Consider the following 21,094-nt stretch of genomic DNA (forward strand, 5'->3'; position numbering starts at 1 on the left):
CTTTGTGGAGTGGAGCATTGGAAACAATAATTCCTTCAACAGTGCTTCATTTTTTAAAATTGTAAATTGTTATTAAAATGTTTCCCAACCTTGATTGACCCAAGGCACATTTTATGCAATCCGAAAAAATCTCACAAAACACCCCAACCAAAAAAAAAAAAATCCACGAAATTCAAATCAAAGCAGGTATTTGTTATTTTGGACACCGCCGTCCTACGGCACAACAGACGAACCCTTTAATCAGAGGTGGGACGCAGCGCTGGTGGATAGAAAGCGAGGGTCGAGCGAGATCGGGTTTCTACACCGCTCTGTACCTTAATCCTGGATTTGGAGACCGGATAACACAAAGGCAGGTACGGAAAAACACAATAACAGAGGTGGCATGGGATTGGTAGCTGCTGGTTGATGTGAAAGAAGGGGCCTCCTGGGGTGGAGTGAGGACTAGTGGAAGCTCCTGGGGGGGGTGTATAAATACCTGGAGGAGGATGCAAAGTCTCCAGGGGGTGACAGACGCTCACTTACACGGTGATGGGATAGAGAAAAGACAAGCTCAGCTTTAATTTTGATGCAGCCCGCGACAGAAGTGAGGAACCCTAAAAAAGGTTGAGGGTTGAAAAATGCTGTGAGTGAAAATGAATTAATAAAGGGGGTGATGACTTAAGCAAAGTGGACCGTATCAGACAACGAAAAGAGGCCGAATGGCGTCTCAGATATTTGGTGGTGACGCTTTCTCGCCTCTGGCAGGAGATTCTCCTTTGCCAATTTTCATGCACCACAGCTCAGCCGGGGACTGCCTGCCAAGCACCTCCCACGGCCACAGCATGGTCTCTGCAGGTAAGTGGGCCTCCATCTGGATTACTAACATCATTTATTTACTACACTAATGGCTGGCACATTTCTTCTAGTACATAATTACGTGCTCGGACATAAAGGCTGAAATGGAGATAATGTCAAACCTGGCATCCGATCAAGCTAGCTCAGATGTGTTATTGCTTTCACAATGAGAATATTTTCTTCATTTTTAAACATTGTATGCATAAAAAAACAATAAAGTGATGAATAATTTAATAAGAATAATTTAATTTTTGAATTTTAGTGATTTTTTTTAAATACAAAAAATAATGATAATTCCTCGGTACTAATGTCGATTTTTTTGTAGTGTCATCCGGGCTGTCCCTGGGTCAGCCGTCCAAGCGTTCTCAAATGCAGCTCTCCGCAAGCTCCCTGGCAAACCCCCTGGGCAACAGCCCCCCGAGCCTCCATTACCCGGTCACACCATGTCATTACAGCAACCAGCAAGCCACCTATGGCATCATGGCAGGTAGGCAGGCTGCCATTATGCTCAGTTTTTCTTTCATCTGTTTTTTGCGTACCTCTCTCTGTGTCATCTCAGTTATGATTGACGTGTGACTGAAGGTGCCTTTCTTGCATAACAGCTCAAGAGATGCTCTCTGCAAGTATTTCTCAGACTTGTATCCTGCAAACGTGTGGCGTACCCCCGCCTAACATGGTGAGCGCTGCAAACTCGCTGCAAGGTAATCACACAGTTCCATCATTTCAATTATAATGAAACTTCCTCATTTCGCCCGATTTGGAGTTTACAACTCTTGAAATCAACAATAAACTGCACAATTAATATTAACTCGGCCGATTGAAAATACAATTGTTCAATTCCTTGTCCATTATAGACTTTTGTAACAACACACTTAAAAAGTTTTGGCTAACATAAAGGAAATATTTTTTGCTGCGGCTTTGATGAAACACCAACAACACGAAGGCTAATTTAGCCATATTACATCATTTTAATTTTTCTTTTACCCAATGTCCTTGACTAATGTTCCAAGCAGCGCATACAGTCGACAACAACTTTTTATTTTCACATTTCTCCCAGCAAGTATCAGTAAAGCGCACTTTACTTTTTTCAAACTCAAAAAGGCTTCAAAAATTGGAGGTGGAGAGTCAAGCTTCAAGAAGAGAAGAGCTCCTTTGGGAGTTGATGGAAACAAGAGAAAAGTTGAGCTGCAACATAAATTTTGAGATTTAGCTCACTCGGGAAAACATGGGTGTTCGTATTTAGAATCATGCTTTATATATTATGACGAAAAGAACAAAATGTTTGGTCCGTTTTTAACCATAGATTAGAAAATGAATGAGAAGCATTGCCATAGAGAGCAACCTAGCTAGTTAGCTAGCTAAGTTACATATTAAGGATACATTTATAGTTTCATTTCAGCATCTCAATATCTTGCATCAAACAGTGTGCTCAAAAAATATTTCATCATTCTGTCCACGTACATAACGGACACAGCAAGAGATGGAGGAAGTGGTCCTGATTTCCAAGTGTTGGACATGACTTGAAAAATGCAACGGTTGTTAGTTTGAGCCCAGGGGCTTTCTGGAGGCTGTCAAATGGATAACACGAGAAAAATGTTGATGTCGTCACTGATGCAATATTGATCGAACGCCACCGTTGCTTGGTAATATTGATTACCTTTGAGGGGTGCCCATGCCGTCATCTTCAGATTTTAGATGGTGACCATGTTAATATTGACCTATTGACGGAATAGTATAATTTGATTCACTGCGTTATAAACGGGACGATGTTTATGATGCAACAATTTTAGAACCCATCTAAAGACTCTACTCTTCATTTAATGTTCTGGTGACTAACAGAAATTTCCACACCTCTCATGTCCTTCCGTCCAGGTTCACTGACACCATGCTTGTACAAGTTTCCAGATCCCGGTTTAAGCGGCAGCTCCTGCGCATTAAGTCACGGTTTCTCATCGCTGCCCTCGGCTCTCCTTCTAACTGATGAGGCCCCTGGGGGCCCCGCTGTGGGCGAGATGAAAGTTAACGTCCAGAAGAAGAGCATCCGGGAGCTGGAAGACACCCCCGCTATGGACTCCCCCCAGATACAAGAGCTGGAGATGTTTGCCAATGACTTTAAGATAAGGAGGATCAAACTTGGTGAGAATTGGGATGGAAATGCCACACCCACATTCATTTACTACGTTTGTAACTTGCCATTAATATATTCAAGCCACACACAGACACAAAGAAGACTTTCACAACTACTGTAAGTGACTTAGTAAGCTGCAGTAATATTTTCATTGGTAAGGAAACCGGAGAGCAGTATTGCTGTTGTCTGTCTACATCTTGCTGCACCATTTGTGTTCTATGACTTAAAGTGTTATTTTAAGGTTGCTTCCTTTAACTAGGCTACACTCAAACCAACGTGGGCGAGGCACTCGCCGCCGTGCACGGTTCAGAATTCAGTCAGACCACAATCTGCCGCTTTGAAAATCTGCAGCTGAGCTTCAAGAACGCCTGCAAACTGAAGGCCATTCTAGCCAAATGGTTGGATGAAGCTGAGCTCGCTCGAGGTGAGCCAGTCGCCAATTTCTCCCATCTTTGAAGTCTCTAATTCACCTTCCTCTCACATCTCCTTTCAGCTCTGAACAATGATAAAATTGGAATGAATGAGCGAAAGAGGAAAAGGAGAACAACTATCAGGTATTTTCTTTTTAATCCGCCTTGTCACTGCAGCTATTAAGGTTTTTTTATTCTCTGCTTGCTCCTCAATTCAGCCTGGGAGCTAAGGAGGCTCTCGAGCACAGCTTTGTGGAAAAAAGTAAACCATCTTCTCAGGAAATAGCCCGGATAGCTAAAGGCCTTCACCTGGAGAAGGAAGTGGTCCGAGTGTGGTTCTGTAACAGGCGCCAGAGGGAGAAACGAGTCAAAACCAGCCTCAGCTCCTGCTTGGCCAAATTGAGTACAAACTGCTTAGGCCAGATGAGTAAAACACATCGGTCGATGATATAAATCATGGATGAACTCATAATAGATTGCTTTATATTGAGTGTGTTTTGTCTGTAACCAAGCAAAATTAATGTTTTTTGTTGTTGTTGTTTTAGCACAAAAGGTGTGGGTGGCTCAACAGAAAAGAGAAGGGGAAAAAAATCTCATTCTTATAGCATCAAGAATTGTAATTCACATTATGTCTTACTATTTGTTTGCGAGTTGAGATGCAATTTTTATTTCCCTAATTAGACTTACAGTAGTTGTACTGCACAACACATTATTTATATTCAGATGTAATATATGATATTGTTTAGTATATTTAAGGTCATTGGAGTGTGTTAACTCCACAAGTTGCTGTACTGCAAACTTGTGGCTGACAGGAAACAATAAAAGGGCCTAAAAAATGAGCTTTGGTGTCAAATTGGTGAAGTCATACATTGTAATTCATAAATACAGCCAGAGGATATTTACCAAACTGGCAATTATTTTACGGAACTGATGGGAAGTCAGGTCACACATGTTTAAAGTACGTTCAGGTTAAATCCAGCTAAATGGGACAACTCCTCCCCCTGCCGTTATACAGTTGTCACTGCATGAGAAACTATTTTAAAATTGAACATTTTTATTTTTCGGCTGTCTTACAATAATTAGAATCATACTGTAATTATTGTCTTTTCTTCTGATGTGGATACAGTTTATAAGGAATAAACCTGTCACAACCCAAAACTTTATTTAGTTTAACTTGTTACTATTGAAATACAATAAAATCTTCTATGAAGCTACACCAGGCGTTGCCAACCAGTCAGCGACTAGGGGCCACATTTTTTTTAACTGTTACCGTAAAGAGCCAAATCATACATATGGGCACACATGAACATCACTCCATATAATCATTATATCCTTGAAATTGGCCAGTCATTTTCAACAATGAACATTGCGTGCACTGTCTCTCACACACAAACTCTCAGTTCAACAAAGTCCACAAATAAAAACATACTAATTTACAATAGCGTTTTTTCACTTACTTTGCATGTTGCTTAGTGCGACTTCTGGCGAACTCCCCTTCGTTGCATGGCTTTTTAGCCCGTGCAACGTTCCAAGCCAGTTGATACGATGCAAGCGTGACAGTTTCTGAGTAGTTCGTAATTTTTGGGGAAAACTACCTGTTTTTCTGCATGACTTTTTTCAAATTATCCAACTTGCAAAATTCAGTCCCTTTTGGAAAATCGTTATCGGTGTTAGCATGGAGTGAGCTGAAGTGGCGCTGAAGATTTGAAGGTTTGAAATGCGCTATTGACGTCTGACATATCAGGCAGAATGGCTTGCCATTACGTTCAACATTTTTTTTTAAAACTTTCCCACTCTGTTAAAAACCTGCTGTGTTCATCTTGTTTTCGTTTAGCTGTGATTTTCCCCTGCCATTTTGAGAGCTTAATTGACACTAATTTGTTTGCCCCTCCTGCTTTGTGGAATTTCACCTCATGCGTATGCGCGTTTGACGAAAATACCATATTGAACTCAAGCGAAGCGAACACGCACAAAAAAAAGCCACAAACACAAATGTCGATATGAACGTAAAAGAGCTGCATGCAGGTCTGAGCTACACAATACATAAAGCTAACCCCATATTTCAATTTTATCTCTCCATCAATAAGCAAACCACCAAAGTTGTACCAGAAGAAATTTTATTACTTATAAAATCCCATTTACACAGTCCAGTAATTAAGGAAACAAGTGCACATACACACAAAATAAAACAACCTCCCAAGCAATCGAAAGTTCAAAGATGTTTTTGCTCAATGAATCTTCTTAAAGATGTTTACAAATGTATGACTGAATTATTAAACTAGTTTGTTGTGCATGTGAGATACATGCAAAAAAAAAAAAAAAAAATCTAGGGAAACGTAACAAAGCAAATAAATGCCCTAAGAGAGAAGAGAAATGTTTCCGTGTTACTCATGGTCACTCAAAGATCAGAATGAGCAGGAACACCTCTGTTATCACAGTGACAATCTCTTTGCAGTGTGTGTGTGTGTGTGTGTGTTTTGGACAACAGGCAGCTCGTAAGAAAAAAAAAGAAAAAAAAATAAAAACAATGAAAATGCATAACTGCACAGCAGCTAAAAGGGAAGCGAGATGGCAGGACAGGCGGCAACCTGCAATCCCTGAAGAACTTGTGTGATTTATACAAGAAGATAAAGACCAACCAAGAGAACATCCCCCTCCTAAAAAAAACCTCCTCAATTAGCATGGAATGCTCTACAGCAAACAGCAACATCTTCAGTTAATAGTACCAGTAGTCAGAAGTGTCACAATCTGTACAGAGTTGATTCACCAATTACTTTAATATGAAGCTGAGGTTTCAACCTGTGAGGCTTCACTCATTGTGTGCATTTTACACTCCCAATAAAGGAATACGATTAATTGGAAGCAAAGAAATATGTATTGAATGATTTTGTATAGAGTCAAGTTTCAGCAAAGATAGAAGATGATTTGCATAAGTATGCGCTGCGGCCCTTCCGAAGAAAACGAGCTGCACTGTAAACAAGAGTGCAGGTGGCATCCGGCTTTTTTCCAGTCGAGCGCAGATCGTTCAGCCACCTCTCTAATGTCGTAATAAATATTTGAGCAGAAGTAGAGCAATAGACAAGACGGTGAAATGTCTGTCGATGCGTGTCAGTGTGTGTGTAACCATTTAACCTGTGTCAAAGTCAGTGCGTCAGTCGCCATATGAAAGAGATCAGAAGCTGTTAGTCCACGCCGAGTGCGCGGAGCTGTCTCTCGATTTCATCGTCAGACATGGTAGGTTGTTTGGACGAGGCAGCGGCGGCGGCACCGGGGGCGTTCTTTCCTGCAGCTGGAGCTCCAATCATCTGCGCACACACAAATGGAGACACAGAAACTGAAAACATGCTTACTGGAAGCTTTTCCTGTCCGGCGGGTGCAATTAACGACATGTCATGATTTCTTATCTACTTGCCAATTCTGAGGCAGCTTGGGAAATTCATGTCCCCTCCCAGTCTACAGCTGTGCTCCTGCTTATTGCACAATAATGGCTAAGGAGCTGCAATACCTTTTACAACCGCCGGAGGGAGCCCGACGCATGGCTCAGCTCCACCATGCAGTAGCTATTTTTAATACTTCATTATTTGGAATCTCAAAAATTCCCCAGTTTAACATGACATTTGAATTTATGGGAAAAAAAAGGTCAGATAAAAGAATGTCTTTGTTACACAGTCCCATCATTTAACTGTATCAAAATTTGCTTGAGTGAAATATCACTTTGGACAGCCACTAAGACGCTCACTCTGGAGCTGCTTACCTTTCCTGAGATCTCAATACCGATCTCATCCAGAACTTGGGTGACAATGTCCTCAGATTCCTCTTCATCTCCAGACTCATCCAAGAAGTCATCCAAGGTATCGTTTACTAAAACGAGAAGGACGTGGACAATGACGTCTTTTAGTTGAGACAATGAATTTTACTCACAGTTTATAATTTGGGGAATGCAAGCATATTTTTTCTTAATTTTTTTTTCCTCAAGCGGGCAGTATTTGAATTTCAGCCCCCTGTGTTTAATGTTTTTCCCATGTGTGCATTGCCCTTACTCATCTCCTCAGTCATGTCCATCTTCATGTTCTCCTTCTGGAAATCTTGCATCATCTGCATCGTCTTCTGAGGATCCATCTTTTTGTTGATGGCTTGCATTGTCTGCAGATAGTATTCACAACGGCCTTTTAGTTCAAAATGTGTGGCGTCGCAAATCCAGTGCTGGTGACTAACTCCACTTGATGCAGACACTCAACCAACTCACGATCACGCCTCATTAATTGGAGGGCTTAATTATAGCTGACCTGTGTGTTTACAAAGGTTTGACTTGGAAATGAGCGAATGGCTTCTGGGCTTTTTGTTCCCTTCGCGCTTCATTAGCAAAGCTGCGATTCAGCTTCACAGAATTCACACTCTGATTTGATTTCCAAGGTGTCATGTTGAGGAGAATACCTTTGCGGAGGAAGACATGGCCCCGGCCATCTTCATTTGGGAGTTCATGAGCTTGGTCTTCGTATTCATGGAGGTGACTTTGGAGCTGACGGCGTACGTGCGGTTCTTCTGTTTCCTCAGCTGGACCAACTGCTTAGCAAGGATTTTACATGCCTCCCGGTTGCCACTCTTGGCCATTTTTTTAATCTCTGCTTCCTGGAGAATTGAAGTGGAAAATGTTGCCAGTCATCATCTTGTAGTAACAATCATCCATCTCCAATCCAAGCAATTCATCAACCTGAAGTCTATTTCCACGCGACCAAGAATTGATAAACCAACAAAGATACCCACAGAGCTCCCAAGAGAATCACTCTGTGTACAAATATAGACATTAGAACCAAAGCCAATATGGTTGAGGCCACATTCAGTGGCAAGCAAATGCACGCTTTTAGCTTTAGTAAACATCTGAATATACGTTACCGCCCACAGGCATGGAGATTGTGGGTGTACACTTCCCAGGAGACAACAGAGGAGCTCCGGGTTAAGAGGAAGCAAGCCGAGCCTCTGAACATCCTTGTTTATTTCATGTGTGCGCGCTGTAAGCATCTTTATCGGAAATAATTAATTATTCATGACTAGAACTTGGCTCACCCGGGCACCACACTATGTGGTGCATTAGTGTCAGACCTGCTGTGTGAAAATAAAATTTGGAGTGAGGAGTACAGAGGCAGACGGTGATTATCGTAAGGTCTGCTCTGCAGCATCCATTTCAAACAAATACAGTTGTAGTGAGTGGAAATGTCACGGAGGCTTGGCCAACAACTGTCAGGCTGAAAGGGAGACAGATGCCTGAAGAGCGGCTGGACAATCTCTTGCTGCCACGGTCAATTTGCTCAAGCTTATGCAGGACAACCTTTAAGATAAACTGAACCAAAACTGAAAATGATATGAAGTAAAACCATAAATTCTTTCACATCTATTCTTCCTTTTTTAATATAATATAATATAATATAATATAATATAATATAATATAATATAATATAATATAATGCAATATATATATATGATGGAAATGGTTGTTTGTCTCTGTGTGCCCTGCGATTGGCTGGCAACCGGTTCGGGGTGTCCCCCGCCTACTGCCCGATGACGGCTGGGATAGGCTCCAGCACACCCGCGACCCCCGTGGGGACTAAGCGGTTCAGAAAATGGATGGATGGATGGATGGATGGATGGATGGATGGATGGATGGATGGATGGATGGATGGATGGATGGATGGATGGATGGATGGATGGATGGATGGATGGATGGATGGATGGATGGATGGATGGATGGATGGATGGATGGATGGATGGATAATATAATATAATATAATATAATATAATATAATATAATATAAATACATTTTCTACAACAGTCTGATTTAGTGGGCTCCACCTACAGAAAAAACTTAAACTAAAAATGTTATTCTATTCAGGGGGGAAATAGAATTTGCAATTTGAGCTTTTTTGCTGAAGAAAGTGCAAGAGTATGCAAGTACTCCGGGCTAAACTGCAAATGTAGGTCATATCCACCTCTTAGCACCAAGTTTCTCCTATTCGCAACATGCCACTGAGGTTCAAAAACTCCCCTAATTAGCGCAAATGTGAAATTAAAACCTTGTCCCCCCCGGAGGAGGTAATTATGTCCCGTATGATATTACTTAATACAACAGAGGCGAGAGTATGCGATTTGTTTCTTTCATCTGGCAGCGAGAAGAAACCTTGTGTGTTTTTTGTGCAAACACACGAATGTGGATATGAGATGAAGAGAACCGGTTGCATGTTTTGCCTGTGGCAAAGCCACCGTGGCAGATCCATCATGTCTATTAATTGAGATCCATTAGTTCGACAGACATAATCCCTCCAGTGGAAAATGTCCCTGCATGTCTAGAAAGTAAGGAAGGGGGTCATGGTAGGATTTGATGCAAGATGTCGGAATAATTGCAAAAAAAAAAAAAAAAAAATCAAGCTCCCTATTTTTGTGCATGTTGGAGTCTCACCAATTGCTTCTCTTGCCTCTCCAGAGCTGTTCTGTCTCTTGTGATCTGTCTCTGGGTGCCGCGTAACTCTCTCGACTGTTCCTTGATGACATCTTAGGGAAGACAGAAAAAAAATAAAATAAATTGAAGTTATTTTAATAGTGAGCAGCGTGTCCGTGCTTCCCACCACGCGCCAGACAGCTCGTATTGCTACTTAGTCAGCTTTCTGACTCCCACGCTATCGCTAAGTGGTATCATGTGAGATAATGCATGAGCATATATCAACACACGATTTGTCTAAGCAAGCCAATAGGGTGCGCTAACACGCACTTAAAACCTCAGTACAAATATAAATATTTTTCCATATATTCATTTCCTAAAAAAATAAATAAAATTAAATACAAATAAATGTCCGAAATAGATACAATACAGTAAAAAAAAAAAAAAGTCTATAAATGAAAAGTAAATGCATTCACATCACTAACAATAAAAAATATTTTTAAATATACTTCCATGTTCTACAAGAGTTGTTTCTGTTACGCTCCTTTAAATCATCGGAAGAAAAAAAGGGAAAATGTAGGCTGGGCAGAGTAGAGACTTCAACGAGCTCCTATGTGAGAAAAAGGGGAGGGAGATTTCCAGAAGCGACAAGAAATCCGTTTTATGGAACACAAAGTTCTCTTGGATTCGATGGATCCACGTCACGTCGCATCGGACCACTTGTGAGAGCCAAACGTGAATACGTACAAAGTGACGCAGCGAGTACGTATTCGAGTGGGAGGGATATCGTCCGACAAATACAAGTGATCAACCCCCCCAACCTTTATTTTTCCAATCACCTAATAACCACAATGCACTTTCAACCCAAGGCTATATAAAATTGATGCGAGACAAGAGCAAGTAAGGAACACTTGGTGGATTTTGCCCAAGTGGAATCTCAGAAGATGCGATATTGGCTTGCTAACACCAAGACGATGGTAAGAACCAAATGTGGATGAGTGAAAATAGGATGAGGAGAAGGTCGGTCGCCTTAACATGCAATTTTGTGTTTTTCTCCCTTTTTTTGTTTCAACAAAAAGATCTAGTACAGTGTACATCAAGATTTATATGCCATTTGTTCTGCCATCCTCATCTTTCCCTCTACATAATCACAATTAACTATGGATTGAATTATTAATTCTTTTTGATAGTGGCTGCCTTTTGACCTTGTCATGCTTGATTATCAGCCTGAGGAAAATACTTTGGAAATTGAGAGACCACTCAGAATTTTGACAACTCTATATATAATCAACTGAGCTATTTTTTCAACACAACTGGGTTCACTGTACAGACTAAAATTAACGTAGGTTCATAATAGCAGACGTCAGATAGATTGATCGATATCGGTCAACATCGATCGATATCGACAGACTAACAAACATCTGTTTAATATAATTTCAAGTAAAACATTAATGTGAAAGTTGTAAGGTTAACCAAATGGTGTTCTATTTACAAATCGCGAGAAGACTAATTTTTTTCATAGTTTACATTGAATAGTACATTTTGACATTTTTCAGGCTTTTTAAATAAACCCTAAAATGACATTCGTAGCTATTTCCATTATTATCTTCCAAATGTAAATCTCATGGAAACTACTGATACAATGCTGAGAGTGACAATGTGTCCAGTGACTCATGGAACATCTGAAACAAGTCAAACGGGTTCAAGTGGAAGCCGAACTTATGAGGTATGGACGCAACACTGATACAGTCTCGGGCTAACACAACTTAGCTTAGCTTGTGCCCCAAAACAAACTTACCGTCGACAGTCTTCTTCTTCTTGAAAAGGGAAGCCATCGTTCTGCCTTTATACAGACTATTATATAAAATATAAAGGTTATAAAGACAAACTAAAACCACTCCGGGCGTAACTCAGTACGGTGTTTGATGGAGCGATCGACCGGCAGGTTAGTTTAGCAGCGTCGGCGTCTTCCTGGTTGACTTTCTGTTGTCGGGTTGTTCCTCTCTCAGCTGACTGACTGGCTCGACCGCTCTGTGTGACGTCATGACAACGCTCCTCGTGCTGCCTTCACGTGTACTCGTGAAACATGAAAAATAGTCTGATAATAGAAAAAAAAAAAAGACCGCTTCTTGTTTTCATAAAAATGATTAAATCGTGTCTGTTTGATTATATGAACAGAATCATAGGTGCAAAAGAGAGATGTCGTTTCAAGCAAATCAGCGTAAACCTTACAAAAACACAGAAAACACACACAAAATAAAAATAAAACAATATTTCCTGGATTAAATCATGTCGTGAAGGCAGCATCCAAATTACAGACCTCAAAAACTAAAATTCAAAAACATAAAATATGACTTTCAAAGAAAATAAATCTCAGTTTTGATTGACAATGTCAGAAATTTAATTTTCCAATTACAACCAACCTTAATCTCTAATGAATAACAAAATGAATACAACATAAGGACCAAAAAGTCATGAAGCAACCAACTGCTCTTTTACACACACAAAAGAAATGTCTGGTGCCTCATTTTGCTTGCCAAGGATGCTAATCTGAGCTTCAAGATTTAGCTCAGTGGTCTGGACAATGTCTTGAGATCCAAGGCTTAAATTTCTATTTTTATCCTTTAAACTCTTCCATAGTCTCAGAAAAAAACTGTTAAAGTTTGTCATACAAATGGTTGGTTCAACAATTCAATATTATACATCACTTACAGGATGCAATTTGCATTTAATTCTAAAAGATTGGACTTTTCAGTACCTTGTTTTTCTTTACTTCATTTAAATGTTGCATGATGCATGAGTCATGACAAAAATGGAACTGGTTTTAAGACAACAACAACAACAACAACAACAACAGAGTTGCTGCTGGTGAACTAAAAAAAACAGCAGCAAAAAACAATAAAAAAAAAAAAATCTCCACAACTCCTCACAGTGTCAAAACATGTTCTCTCAATTTCCTTCCATAACTCATCATCCCGAGGGACGGGGGCTTCCCTTCCCCTCTATTGTGTATTCATATTGTCTTATTTCATATTGATGCTGAGGGCAACTTTATGGGGCGAGGTGGGACTCATGAACCATAACCAACCCAATTTAGTGCATGTGTGTGCCGGTGTTAGTGCCGTGGGTGGCAGACATGGTGGGAGATGCCCAATCGTGGCTGGAGGAGAGGAGAGAAGGGAAGAGGTGACTTTGTAAGAGAGGAGGAGGGGAGGGTGCATAGCCCACAGCTCTTCTATCTCCGAGGAGAGGTGTGCAGAGGCATGTCGTCCTGAGGCGTAGTTCTTGTTAAGGTTATTAGGGAAGATGTTTGCCACTAATCACTTGAGGACTACGGGGACCCCCACCCCACCCCTCCACTAAATAGGGCTCATCATCATTGGGCCTCAGTGGTGAGAAATCTGGCCCCGAGCATTTAGGACTCCTTCAGGTATACAAACTCAGAATTTGTCATATGCAAAATCTTTTTTTTTTGGTCATATCAATAATGGCAAAAATCATAATATCTTCCAGTTTTGTCTAACAATCAGCAATGGCTTCTAAATAAATAAATAAATAAATAAATAAATAAATAAATAAATAAATAAATAATCTTACCTTATCTTAGTTTATTGCAAAGTAGTTAATTTATCTTTATTTTTGTTAAAATGTCACTTAAACTTTGCCTGCACAGTGAATAAAAATTCCACGACACAACTGTTTGGAATTTGAACAAATATAATGCATTAATTGTTTTGAAATATTATGAACTTGGAAGTCAACCAGCATTACTGAAGAAACATGTTCAACTTTGGAGGTTCCATTATATTTTAATGTCCTTGAAAATGAAAATTGGTCCCCATCAGGGCACTGTGAGGACGCGCTTTGACGGAAAAACAAAGAAATCGTTTAATCTGTTTTATTGTCTTCTATCGCTGCAATAGCTTTATTCCCAATTTGCCTCTATCAACTCTTATCTAGTATTACTTTCTTCCTCCACTTCTCCTATGTCTAACATTTAGCCTCAGGCAAAATGTAATGTTAAAAAGCACCACACAGAGAGTGGAGAGACTTTCATGTGTGAAATGAGAAACCCTACCCTGAACAATCCGCGGGAGTCGCAGCCATAAAATGCACCGAGCTATTCAGCTTTAAGGTATTATTGAACAAACCGCTTGAATCCCCTCACTTGACATCCGTGACGTTGCTGTAGGCTGATAACAACTGTGTTTTCCCCTTTCCTGTCCAGATAAACCAACTTATGGACCACTGATGAGAGCAATGGGTGGTGATTTATGCAAGTGAAACTTATGGGGTCGACAAAAAAAAACTCAAAATTTCTTTGTAGTGGTTTGACATTGTTTTTCCTTGTTTTGTGACTGTGCCGTTTATAGAACATCAAGGGAAAAGAGAAAAAGGAAAAAAAAAATCCAGATTGAGCTGGCAGTGTAAAATGTTATTGCGATATGTGCCATCCCACTACAATCCTGCAAAAAAAATAAAAATATAAAAAATATATAAATTCTGATTAACTCATTCACTGCCAATGACTTCAAATATTCATTTTAACTGGGATGACAGTGAATGAGTTAAAATAATATTTTTAATTGTGGTTTAATTGCAATGTCTAATGTTACAAAATAAAGTAATACAAACAAACTACAACAACAGAAAAATACAACACTGATTTGATTTCATTGCATTGTAGATGTGCCTAATATTGTGACCATCTGACTAAAACAACAAAACATTCCTTTTATATCTGTGTTGTCATGCAATGGAATTTCAACTATATACCTTCTCAGGGGGCCTCGGGGTGGATATCGACAGACATAAATCCCAACTTGTTGTATAATAAGACCTCATATATGTCTATTTTTTTGAAGCATTCCCGTGTCCCTGCCATGTAACAGGTCTGAAATATGTCTGTATGCAAAACGGAGCAACGAGGGGGAGGCTGGGGATTTTGCTGCTGTCTGATGGATGAATCCAACAAAGACCTCAAATAGACAACATGAGGTAGGAATTAAATAAATGTGAGTTGGACCACAATGGAATGTCACATAAAAAGGGAGGGCTAATTGAAGAACATGTGGGGGGGACTGATTGAAACAAGAACTGCAACTCATAGACTCGATTCTTGGGACATCTGGAACCCAGCGGGCGGCCAAGAGGAGTGATCAGCGAGAAGATGGCGAAGGCTACAGGGAGGGCAATAAATCGAGCGAGTGACTCCACTCGTGGGACGACTCCTGCCACAAAACAACATCGGGGAATTGTGGGTAATAAGAGATTATTCCCCCCCCTGTAGTGCTCGCTCATCATCATCATCATCATCATCATCATCATCATCCCCCCGACTCGCAAGCCCAGAAATATTGCGCAGGTGCACTTGGACCACACACGCACTCGACAAGCAGATGGTTTTGCGAGTAAGGTCACGCCGCCAACATGCTGCTGGCGCCAATTTTGGATGTCACAAGCTCCAATGATGTTGCCTTTTATCCACAGGTCCATTTTGCCCAAGGAGGCCAATCTGTGTGTGGACATGCATTAAAAGCATCTCTCCTAAGGCTATAAGCAGCCATCTTCATCCACAAGCCAGGCTGGAGATGTTAGGCTGGTGGTCCCAGCAGGAGACCGGCTCAGACGCCGCATCAGCATAAGGGAATTTAAGTCATTATGATTGGAAGGGCAACAGAGGACACTCTCCAAATGAAGGTGAAGGTTTACAGTAGTTGGAGGGTGTTAATATATTAAATGCCTGATATCATTAGTCAAACACAAAATTGGTGTCGTGGTTTTAAAATGTAAAAAATATAGTTATAATATAAAATATAGTCCCCTTTGTGTCTTTTCCCACAGGAGTGACTTTTGTCTGCAAGTAAATTGCAGAGGTATTTTTTTTTATGCTTTAATTTCATGCATATCCCATACACAAACAGAAACATTAACATTATTTTGTTTTCCGAATGCAGTACGAATTTTTACATTAAATGCATGTCAAACTCGTATTTAACACCAAGCCCGTATCTGTCATTGGATGAATTCCCCTCGGTGAAAATGACCCCTGCATTTGAGTCTTCATCATCTCATTAACTTTTAGCCAGCAGCCAGGGCGGCTTCATTATCTTCACACATGCAGAATGAGCGGCAAAAGTGGAGGATGGACTAAGTAATTATGTGCTTTTAAAGCAAGGTCAGCATTGAGACTCTGAGGGAATATCCAATATCTTCAACTCACTTTCTTCAGAGAACTCACGTGCACAATGGCGGCCGGGCCCGGCGCTCTTTGTTGTCTTTGCAATCAAAACTCTCATTACCATTCATGAGATTTCCATTAATGACATTATTAAAGAGTGAGATAATGAAAACAGGGAAGCATGCCGTTTGTGTTGTACACAAAAAGAGACTCAATTTCCATTAATGATCAAATGAGTCTGTTTCTCATTAAACTGCGACCACATTGCAAATAAGCTAATTTCGTTGATTTTGACACGAATATGCAAGTTGTTGACGCATAATGGTGCTGTTTATCCTGTTAGAAGGTCTTTTAGAATGATAATGTGGAATTAAAAGCCATACCATGGACTTGAAGAAAAAAAAATAGTCTAGCCAGGGAAAGAATGATAACGATTATATAGCTAAGATATTCCTGATTCTGCATTTTCATAAACAAGCAGTCAGCATCATCTCACACCTGCTTCATCAAGACTGGAGGATAGATTTTTAATTAAACATCTTAATTAGCCACAAAAGCGACTCTCTCTTTGCACCTTACAGCTCCTTCAGTCAGTATTTTTTTTTGTATTAGCAGCTCATACTGCTTCAAGGACATCTCCAAACTCAAAACATCATCACAACAGAATGCGCTTCTGAAATGCGTCTCGCTCGTAAAATCGTCTTTAGATCCAAAGCACCAAAGGTTCTTCCGTTATTCCTTTAGGGCTTAGGATCGGAAAAAGCAAACAATTCCAAAACTTCATAGTAATTTCTGTCGTTTTCTTCCCCTTCCCCTTCAAAACATCTTCTAATAATCATCACTGTGCCTCATTAAGGCAAAGTGGAGAGGCGGCACGAGCGGCTCCAGATGTTTGGTGGAAAACCCCCGAGGTCGAGTGTCTGACTCGAGCAATTCATGTGTGTCTGTGCTGCTGTAATGTACACTCTCAAGTGTGCAAAAGTGTGTGTGCGCGACAATATATCCAAGTGTGTGTGTCCCGAAGGCGCTTGGTGTGCTCTACTGCCCCACTTCCACACTGAGTGTAAGGCAACATGGAGAGAAGCATTAACATTATTTATGTTGGCCTATCTTTACAAAAAATATTTTAAAAATTATTTTATTTCTGCTAGCTTTTGTCCAATCCAATGAAATGTGTTTGAGCGGATTCAAATTGTCTACAGAATTGTCTTAAACTGATGGCCTATTTTCGTGAAGTCTAATCACAGCAGGAGACATCGCCTGAATAATGTGCGCTCCCACTGTGAGATCAAAGTGAAAGAAAGATGGCGGAAAGTGACGGAAGCGTTAACCATTTGTCGGGCTCCCTCGGGCCTCATCAGTCCTGGCGACTCGAATGTGAAACTCAACAATGACAGCGAGCTGGGCCTGATCCAGGGAATAATAATAAATTAGCCTGTTGTCTTATTTATGTCTCACTGGTATATATTGGTGCAATGATGAATAGTAAACAGGTGTAAATAGTATTGCCTCCATGCATGTGTGTGTGTGTGTGTGTGTGTGTGTGTGTGTGTGTGTGTGTGTGTGTTGTTAAAAAGCTTCTTTTCACTCTTGAAGGTGGTTTTATTTCATTTGCTTATTTGTCCAACCACAATGGAACAAGCAGAATTTGATATGAGGTCTGCACATGACATAAAAAAGCAAAATGAATAAATAAAATAAATCAACAAATAAATCAACACATGAATAAAAAAATAAACATAAAATAAAACAAAAAATATTTTCAAAACTTTTACACAATTGTGCACTCACTCTTGGAAATAAAATTTGACTGTGTTCAAAATTCATGAATACCATTTTAATTTGCATTAAATGGGACTTCATCTTCTGTACAGTGAACACACTGACCTGCCATCAACACTTTCTCCACAAGATGCCCTCATACTCTTTCTTCTCTTTCCTTATACTCTTTCCAGACCACACGCAGCCTTGCTTTACTCTTTCAGAATGTGTGGAATCATCAGAATGATACACAGCATGAATGAAGCCACAAAAATAAAACTAGCATATTGCTATGGAACCATTTACATTCACTAATCTCTGGGGCATCTTGAGTCCTTTCTAATATTACATTTTATGCGAGGAGCCACAGTTAAGTAGCACTATAAAAACCGGGATAATAAAAAGCTAACCATTAAATTGTTTAAGTGTTATGTAAACAAACAGGTGTAATAGAATTTTGGAGGTCATGTACACCAAGGGTGGATGTATTTAGTACTTACGTAGCAAGTGTATCCAGACAAGACCCTTTCCAAATGGGGGCGTGAGAGAGAGAGAGAGAGAGAGAGAGAGAGAGAGAGAGAGAGAGAGAGAGAGAGAGAGAGAGAGAGAGAGAGAGAGAGAGAGAGAGAGAGAGAGAGAGAGAGAGAGAGAGCGAACAGCCAATCAGAAGAGAGCTGAAGTCTTGACAGGAGTTTTTCACTGGGCTCGAGTGTCACAAGTTTTTGGTGGACTTTGTGGCCCCGGGTGGTGCTCAGCTGGAGGCGCATTGTCAGCATTCAAGCAAGACGGCATGGCCATTGTATGTGTTTGCCAATATATGGAGGTTCGGAAGAGCGACGGGACGCAACCAGCCTGAAGCCCGTGATAGTCCAGTGATCTCCGTTTTGCTCTCTAGCTATGAGCTGCCTGGATGTGATGTACCACCAAAGCTATGGAGCACACCTCCTCCCTGCAGAAGCCTACAAGCCGACATATTACAATCATCATTGCCAACAGCAGCAACAGCAGCAGCAACAACAGGTGAGACTTTCATTGCAACATACATTGAAGAAAGGCGTTATCAGAAATGTTGTTGAATCAATTCTATTACTTGATTTGATTTTAAAAACACAGAAAAATAAATCCTGTATTTTAAATGACCTCCCTTTTCATTCCATGCTTTTTTGATTCTCCTTCCAGAGGAAGCTGAGCTCTCAAACTAAGATGCACAACTGTTCAGGCCACCAGCAAGGCGGAGGACGAGGAATACCATCCAGAGATCCGTGTCTTTGCCCGGCTCCCGGAACCCAATCTGGATGTTTATCATTACACGACTTGGAGGTTAAAGACGGAAGTCAACCAGCAGGTGCGGAGTACTTAAACTCCCGCTGTATATTGTTCACCTACTTCCAAGGCGACATCAGTGATGTGGTGGACGAACATTTCTCTCGGGCACTCAGTCAGTCGGCCGGACTTAACAGGGAGCCCAAGCCGAGCCGGATGATTCAGACGTCTGCCTCAAACGGATCATGGAAAGGTAAACAGAGGCATTGGGATAGTTCCTCAAAAAATGACTTTCATTCTTTGACTGATTCACATTTTTGTTTTAGATGGTGAGTCACTTCAGAACAGTCCAACATGGAGCAGCGCCTATCCATCCCCTTCTACCACCTGCCTTCCTTCTGTCTCGGTGTCAGACTTCTCCCCAAGTCCAATTTCCCTCAACCCGGCTGACGGCGGTCTATGGGCTGGTCATGTGCTCTCCCAGGCCGGCCTCCAACCGCTAGCTAGCCTCACAGACAGCTGGACCTACAGCCTTAACCCCCAAAGCACAAGTAGCTACCCAAACGTTCACGATGTCTACCATCCACACCACCGCACTCACATCCATACTCGCCATCACCACCGGCCTATGTTGCATTCGTACCCGAGTCCCGGCGCGGCGCTCGAGTCCAGGTTTAGTCCTCTTCTGCTGCCTGGTGTGAGAAACCAAAGTCAGTCTACAGCCAGCGCAGGGAGTTCCCCGCTCAGCGAGAGCGCAAAGACAGAAATGGACCCCAGTCGCTGCAGCCCAATCACGGCTTCATCTATTCCCTGGACACCTTCAACTCTCCATGGATCCTTGGAGTTGTATGATTCAGGTTGGTTCGTTCACAAGAATCCAATCAAGTGTATAAGTACGCAAAGTGGGAATAACAATGTTTTATTGTCTCTCTGCAGCTCATGAGCAGAACAAAGCAAAGTCATCAGTTTGGTTCTAAGTGCTGACGTGCATTTAAGAAGGACTAAGTGGCATCATCAATAGGTGGTTGCAAAACCAATACGACCATGAACAATATGGATGGACTCTTCTACTACTGTTCCTGCCTTATCTACATAACTTATGGTGGAGATGAACTCATTCATTCTATGTGTTTAAGCAGTTCTGTTTCAAGAGCAATGGGTCAATGTCATTATATCGTACTCCCCCCCCCCTCATCAGTCTTAAAATACATGACTAAACATTTGCACAAATACCAAAACAATGATAAATCTCTTAAAATCATCAGTAATTTTGATTTTCTATTTTCATATTGAACACTTTGTCCCTGAAAATGTTGTCCATCCTGTCGTCTTTCTTCAGTTGAGGCTGAAATGGTGGATAATTATCGGGTAAATATTTCCACCGATTCCTAATTTCGATCACATTATGTAGTTAGATGTTGTTGAGCTTCGCATGTCTACTCTGTCATGGTGAAATATCAATTGATATAACTACCTTTCAGAAAATATATTTGTTAGAGAGTACACAGCCAGTTTGCTAACAGAATCAGGTTGCTAAGTGAAGTTTCATCATGTGCTTATAAATTGCTCACATTAGCCAAAATGCAGTTTACATTTACATTGTCTGCTTGTCGTTCATTTTTAGTTTAGGAGTTTGGCAATTAATCATTTCAAAGTCACCTTATAGTGATATTGACCCATATATCAAATGTGTACAGTTTTGCCTTTCAAGGTGTGTTTTTTTTTTTTTTTTTTTTTTTTTTGCTGGATGACATCTGTGCCTGAATGCTACCTTTAAAATTTTGCCTCAAGGGATTGTGTGTTGAATATTTTGATACTGTATGTTTGAATATAAATAATAAATTATGACGTTCTATTTGCAAATGAAACTGTTTTATATTAACAGAAATTCGATAAATTCACATCCACAAAAAAATACAATGGTCTACAAGCAAAATCTAATACTGAGCCCATAAACCAAATTGATGTGTAAAAATGCCAAAACCAAAGACTTCACAGGTTTCACCACAGAATTGTTGCGAGAGGAAATAGTTTGCATTCCATAAATAGTTATTATAAGATACCATAACAGTTTTTTTTTTTTTCC

The 21,094-nt window shown here is 40.6% G+C and overlaps 3 protein-coding genes across 3 annotated transcripts; 2 read left to right on the forward strand and 1 right to left on the reverse strand.

Moving 5' to 3' along the window:
- The first annotated feature begins 471 nt into the window (after window positions 1-471).
- Window positions 472-4,211, forward strand: pou1f1 (POU class 1 homeobox 1). Its single transcript, XM_049727978.1, has 7 exons — window positions 472-834; window positions 1,160-1,321; window positions 1,437-1,535; window positions 2,707-2,970; window positions 3,222-3,386; window positions 3,456-3,516; window positions 3,591-4,211. The coding sequence occupies exons 1-7, from the start codon at window positions 699-701 to the stop codon at window positions 3,823-3,825; spliced, it is 1,122 nt and encodes a 373-aa protein (XP_049583935.1). The 5' UTR covers window positions 472-698; the 3' UTR covers window positions 3,826-4,211.
- A 1,261-nt stretch (window positions 4,212-5,472) lies between these two features.
- Window positions 5,473-11,809, reverse strand: chmp2ba (charged multivesicular body protein 2Ba). Its single transcript, XM_049727980.2, has 6 exons — window positions 11,602-11,809; window positions 9,825-9,916; window positions 7,807-8,001; window positions 7,413-7,515; window positions 7,127-7,233; window positions 5,473-6,677 (listed from the first exon to the last, which is right to left on the reverse strand). The coding sequence occupies exons 1-6, from the start codon at window positions 11,636-11,638 to the stop codon at window positions 6,555-6,557; spliced, it is 657 nt and encodes a 218-aa protein (XP_049583937.1). The 5' UTR covers window positions 11,639-11,809; the 3' UTR covers window positions 5,473-6,554.
- Window positions 11,810-18,416: 6,607 nt separating this feature from the next.
- Window positions 18,417-20,863, forward strand: vgll3 (vestigial-like family member 3). Its single transcript, XM_049727979.2, has 4 exons — window positions 18,417-18,765; window positions 18,925-19,261; window positions 19,335-19,865; window positions 19,945-20,863. The coding sequence occupies exons 1-4, from the start codon at window positions 18,643-18,645 to the stop codon at window positions 19,983-19,985; spliced, it is 1,032 nt and encodes a 343-aa protein (XP_049583936.1). The 5' UTR covers window positions 18,417-18,642; the 3' UTR covers window positions 19,986-20,863.
- Window positions 20,864-21,094: the final 231 nt, after the last annotated feature.

This window comes from Syngnathus scovelli, chromosome 8 (assembly GCF_024217435.2).
Source record: "Syngnathus scovelli strain Florida chromosome 8, RoL_Ssco_1.2, whole genome shotgun sequence".
Classification (NCBI taxonomy): Eukaryota; Metazoa; Chordata; class Actinopteri; order Syngnathiformes; family Syngnathidae; genus Syngnathus; species Syngnathus scovelli.

Excerpts from the sequence above, each read along its gene's own strand:
- chmp2ba (XM_049727980.2), bottom strand. The coding sequence starts at position 11,638 with ATGGCTTCCCTTTTCAAGAAGAAGAAGACTGTCGACG. Across the intron at positions 9,917-11,601 it reads GAAGAAGAAGACTGTCGACG|ATGTCATCAAGGAACAGTCG; the intron begins GTAAGTTTGTTT and ends GTCTTCCCTAAG. Across the intron at positions 6,678-7,126 it reads GTATTGAGATCTCAGGAAAG|ATGATTGGAGCTCCAGCTGC; the intron begins GTAAGCAGCTCC and ends GTGTGTGCGCAG.
- vgll3 (XM_049727979.2), top strand. The coding sequence starts at position 18,643 with ATGAGCTGCCTGGATGTGATGTACCACCAAAGCTATGGAGCACACCTC. Across the intron at positions 18,766-18,924 it reads AACAGCAGCAGCAACAACAG|AGGAAGCTGAGCTCTCAAAC; the intron begins GTGAGACTTTCA and ends TTCTCCTTCCAG. Across the intron at positions 19,866-19,944 it reads CTTGGAGTTGTATGATTCAG|CTCATGAGCAGAACAAAGCA; the intron begins GTTGGTTCGTTC and ends GTCTCTCTGCAG.
- pou1f1 (XM_049727978.1), top strand. The coding sequence starts at position 699 with ATGGCGTCTCAGATATTTGGTGGTGACGCTTTCTCGCCTCTGGCAGGA. Across the intron at positions 1,536-2,706 it reads CGCTGCAAACTCGCTGCAAG|GTTCACTGACACCATGCTTG; the intron begins GTAATCACACAG and ends CCTTCCGTCCAG. Across the intron at positions 3,387-3,455 it reads TGAAGCTGAGCTCGCTCGAG|CTCTGAACAATGATAAAATT; the intron begins GTGAGCCAGTCG and ends ATCTCCTTTCAG.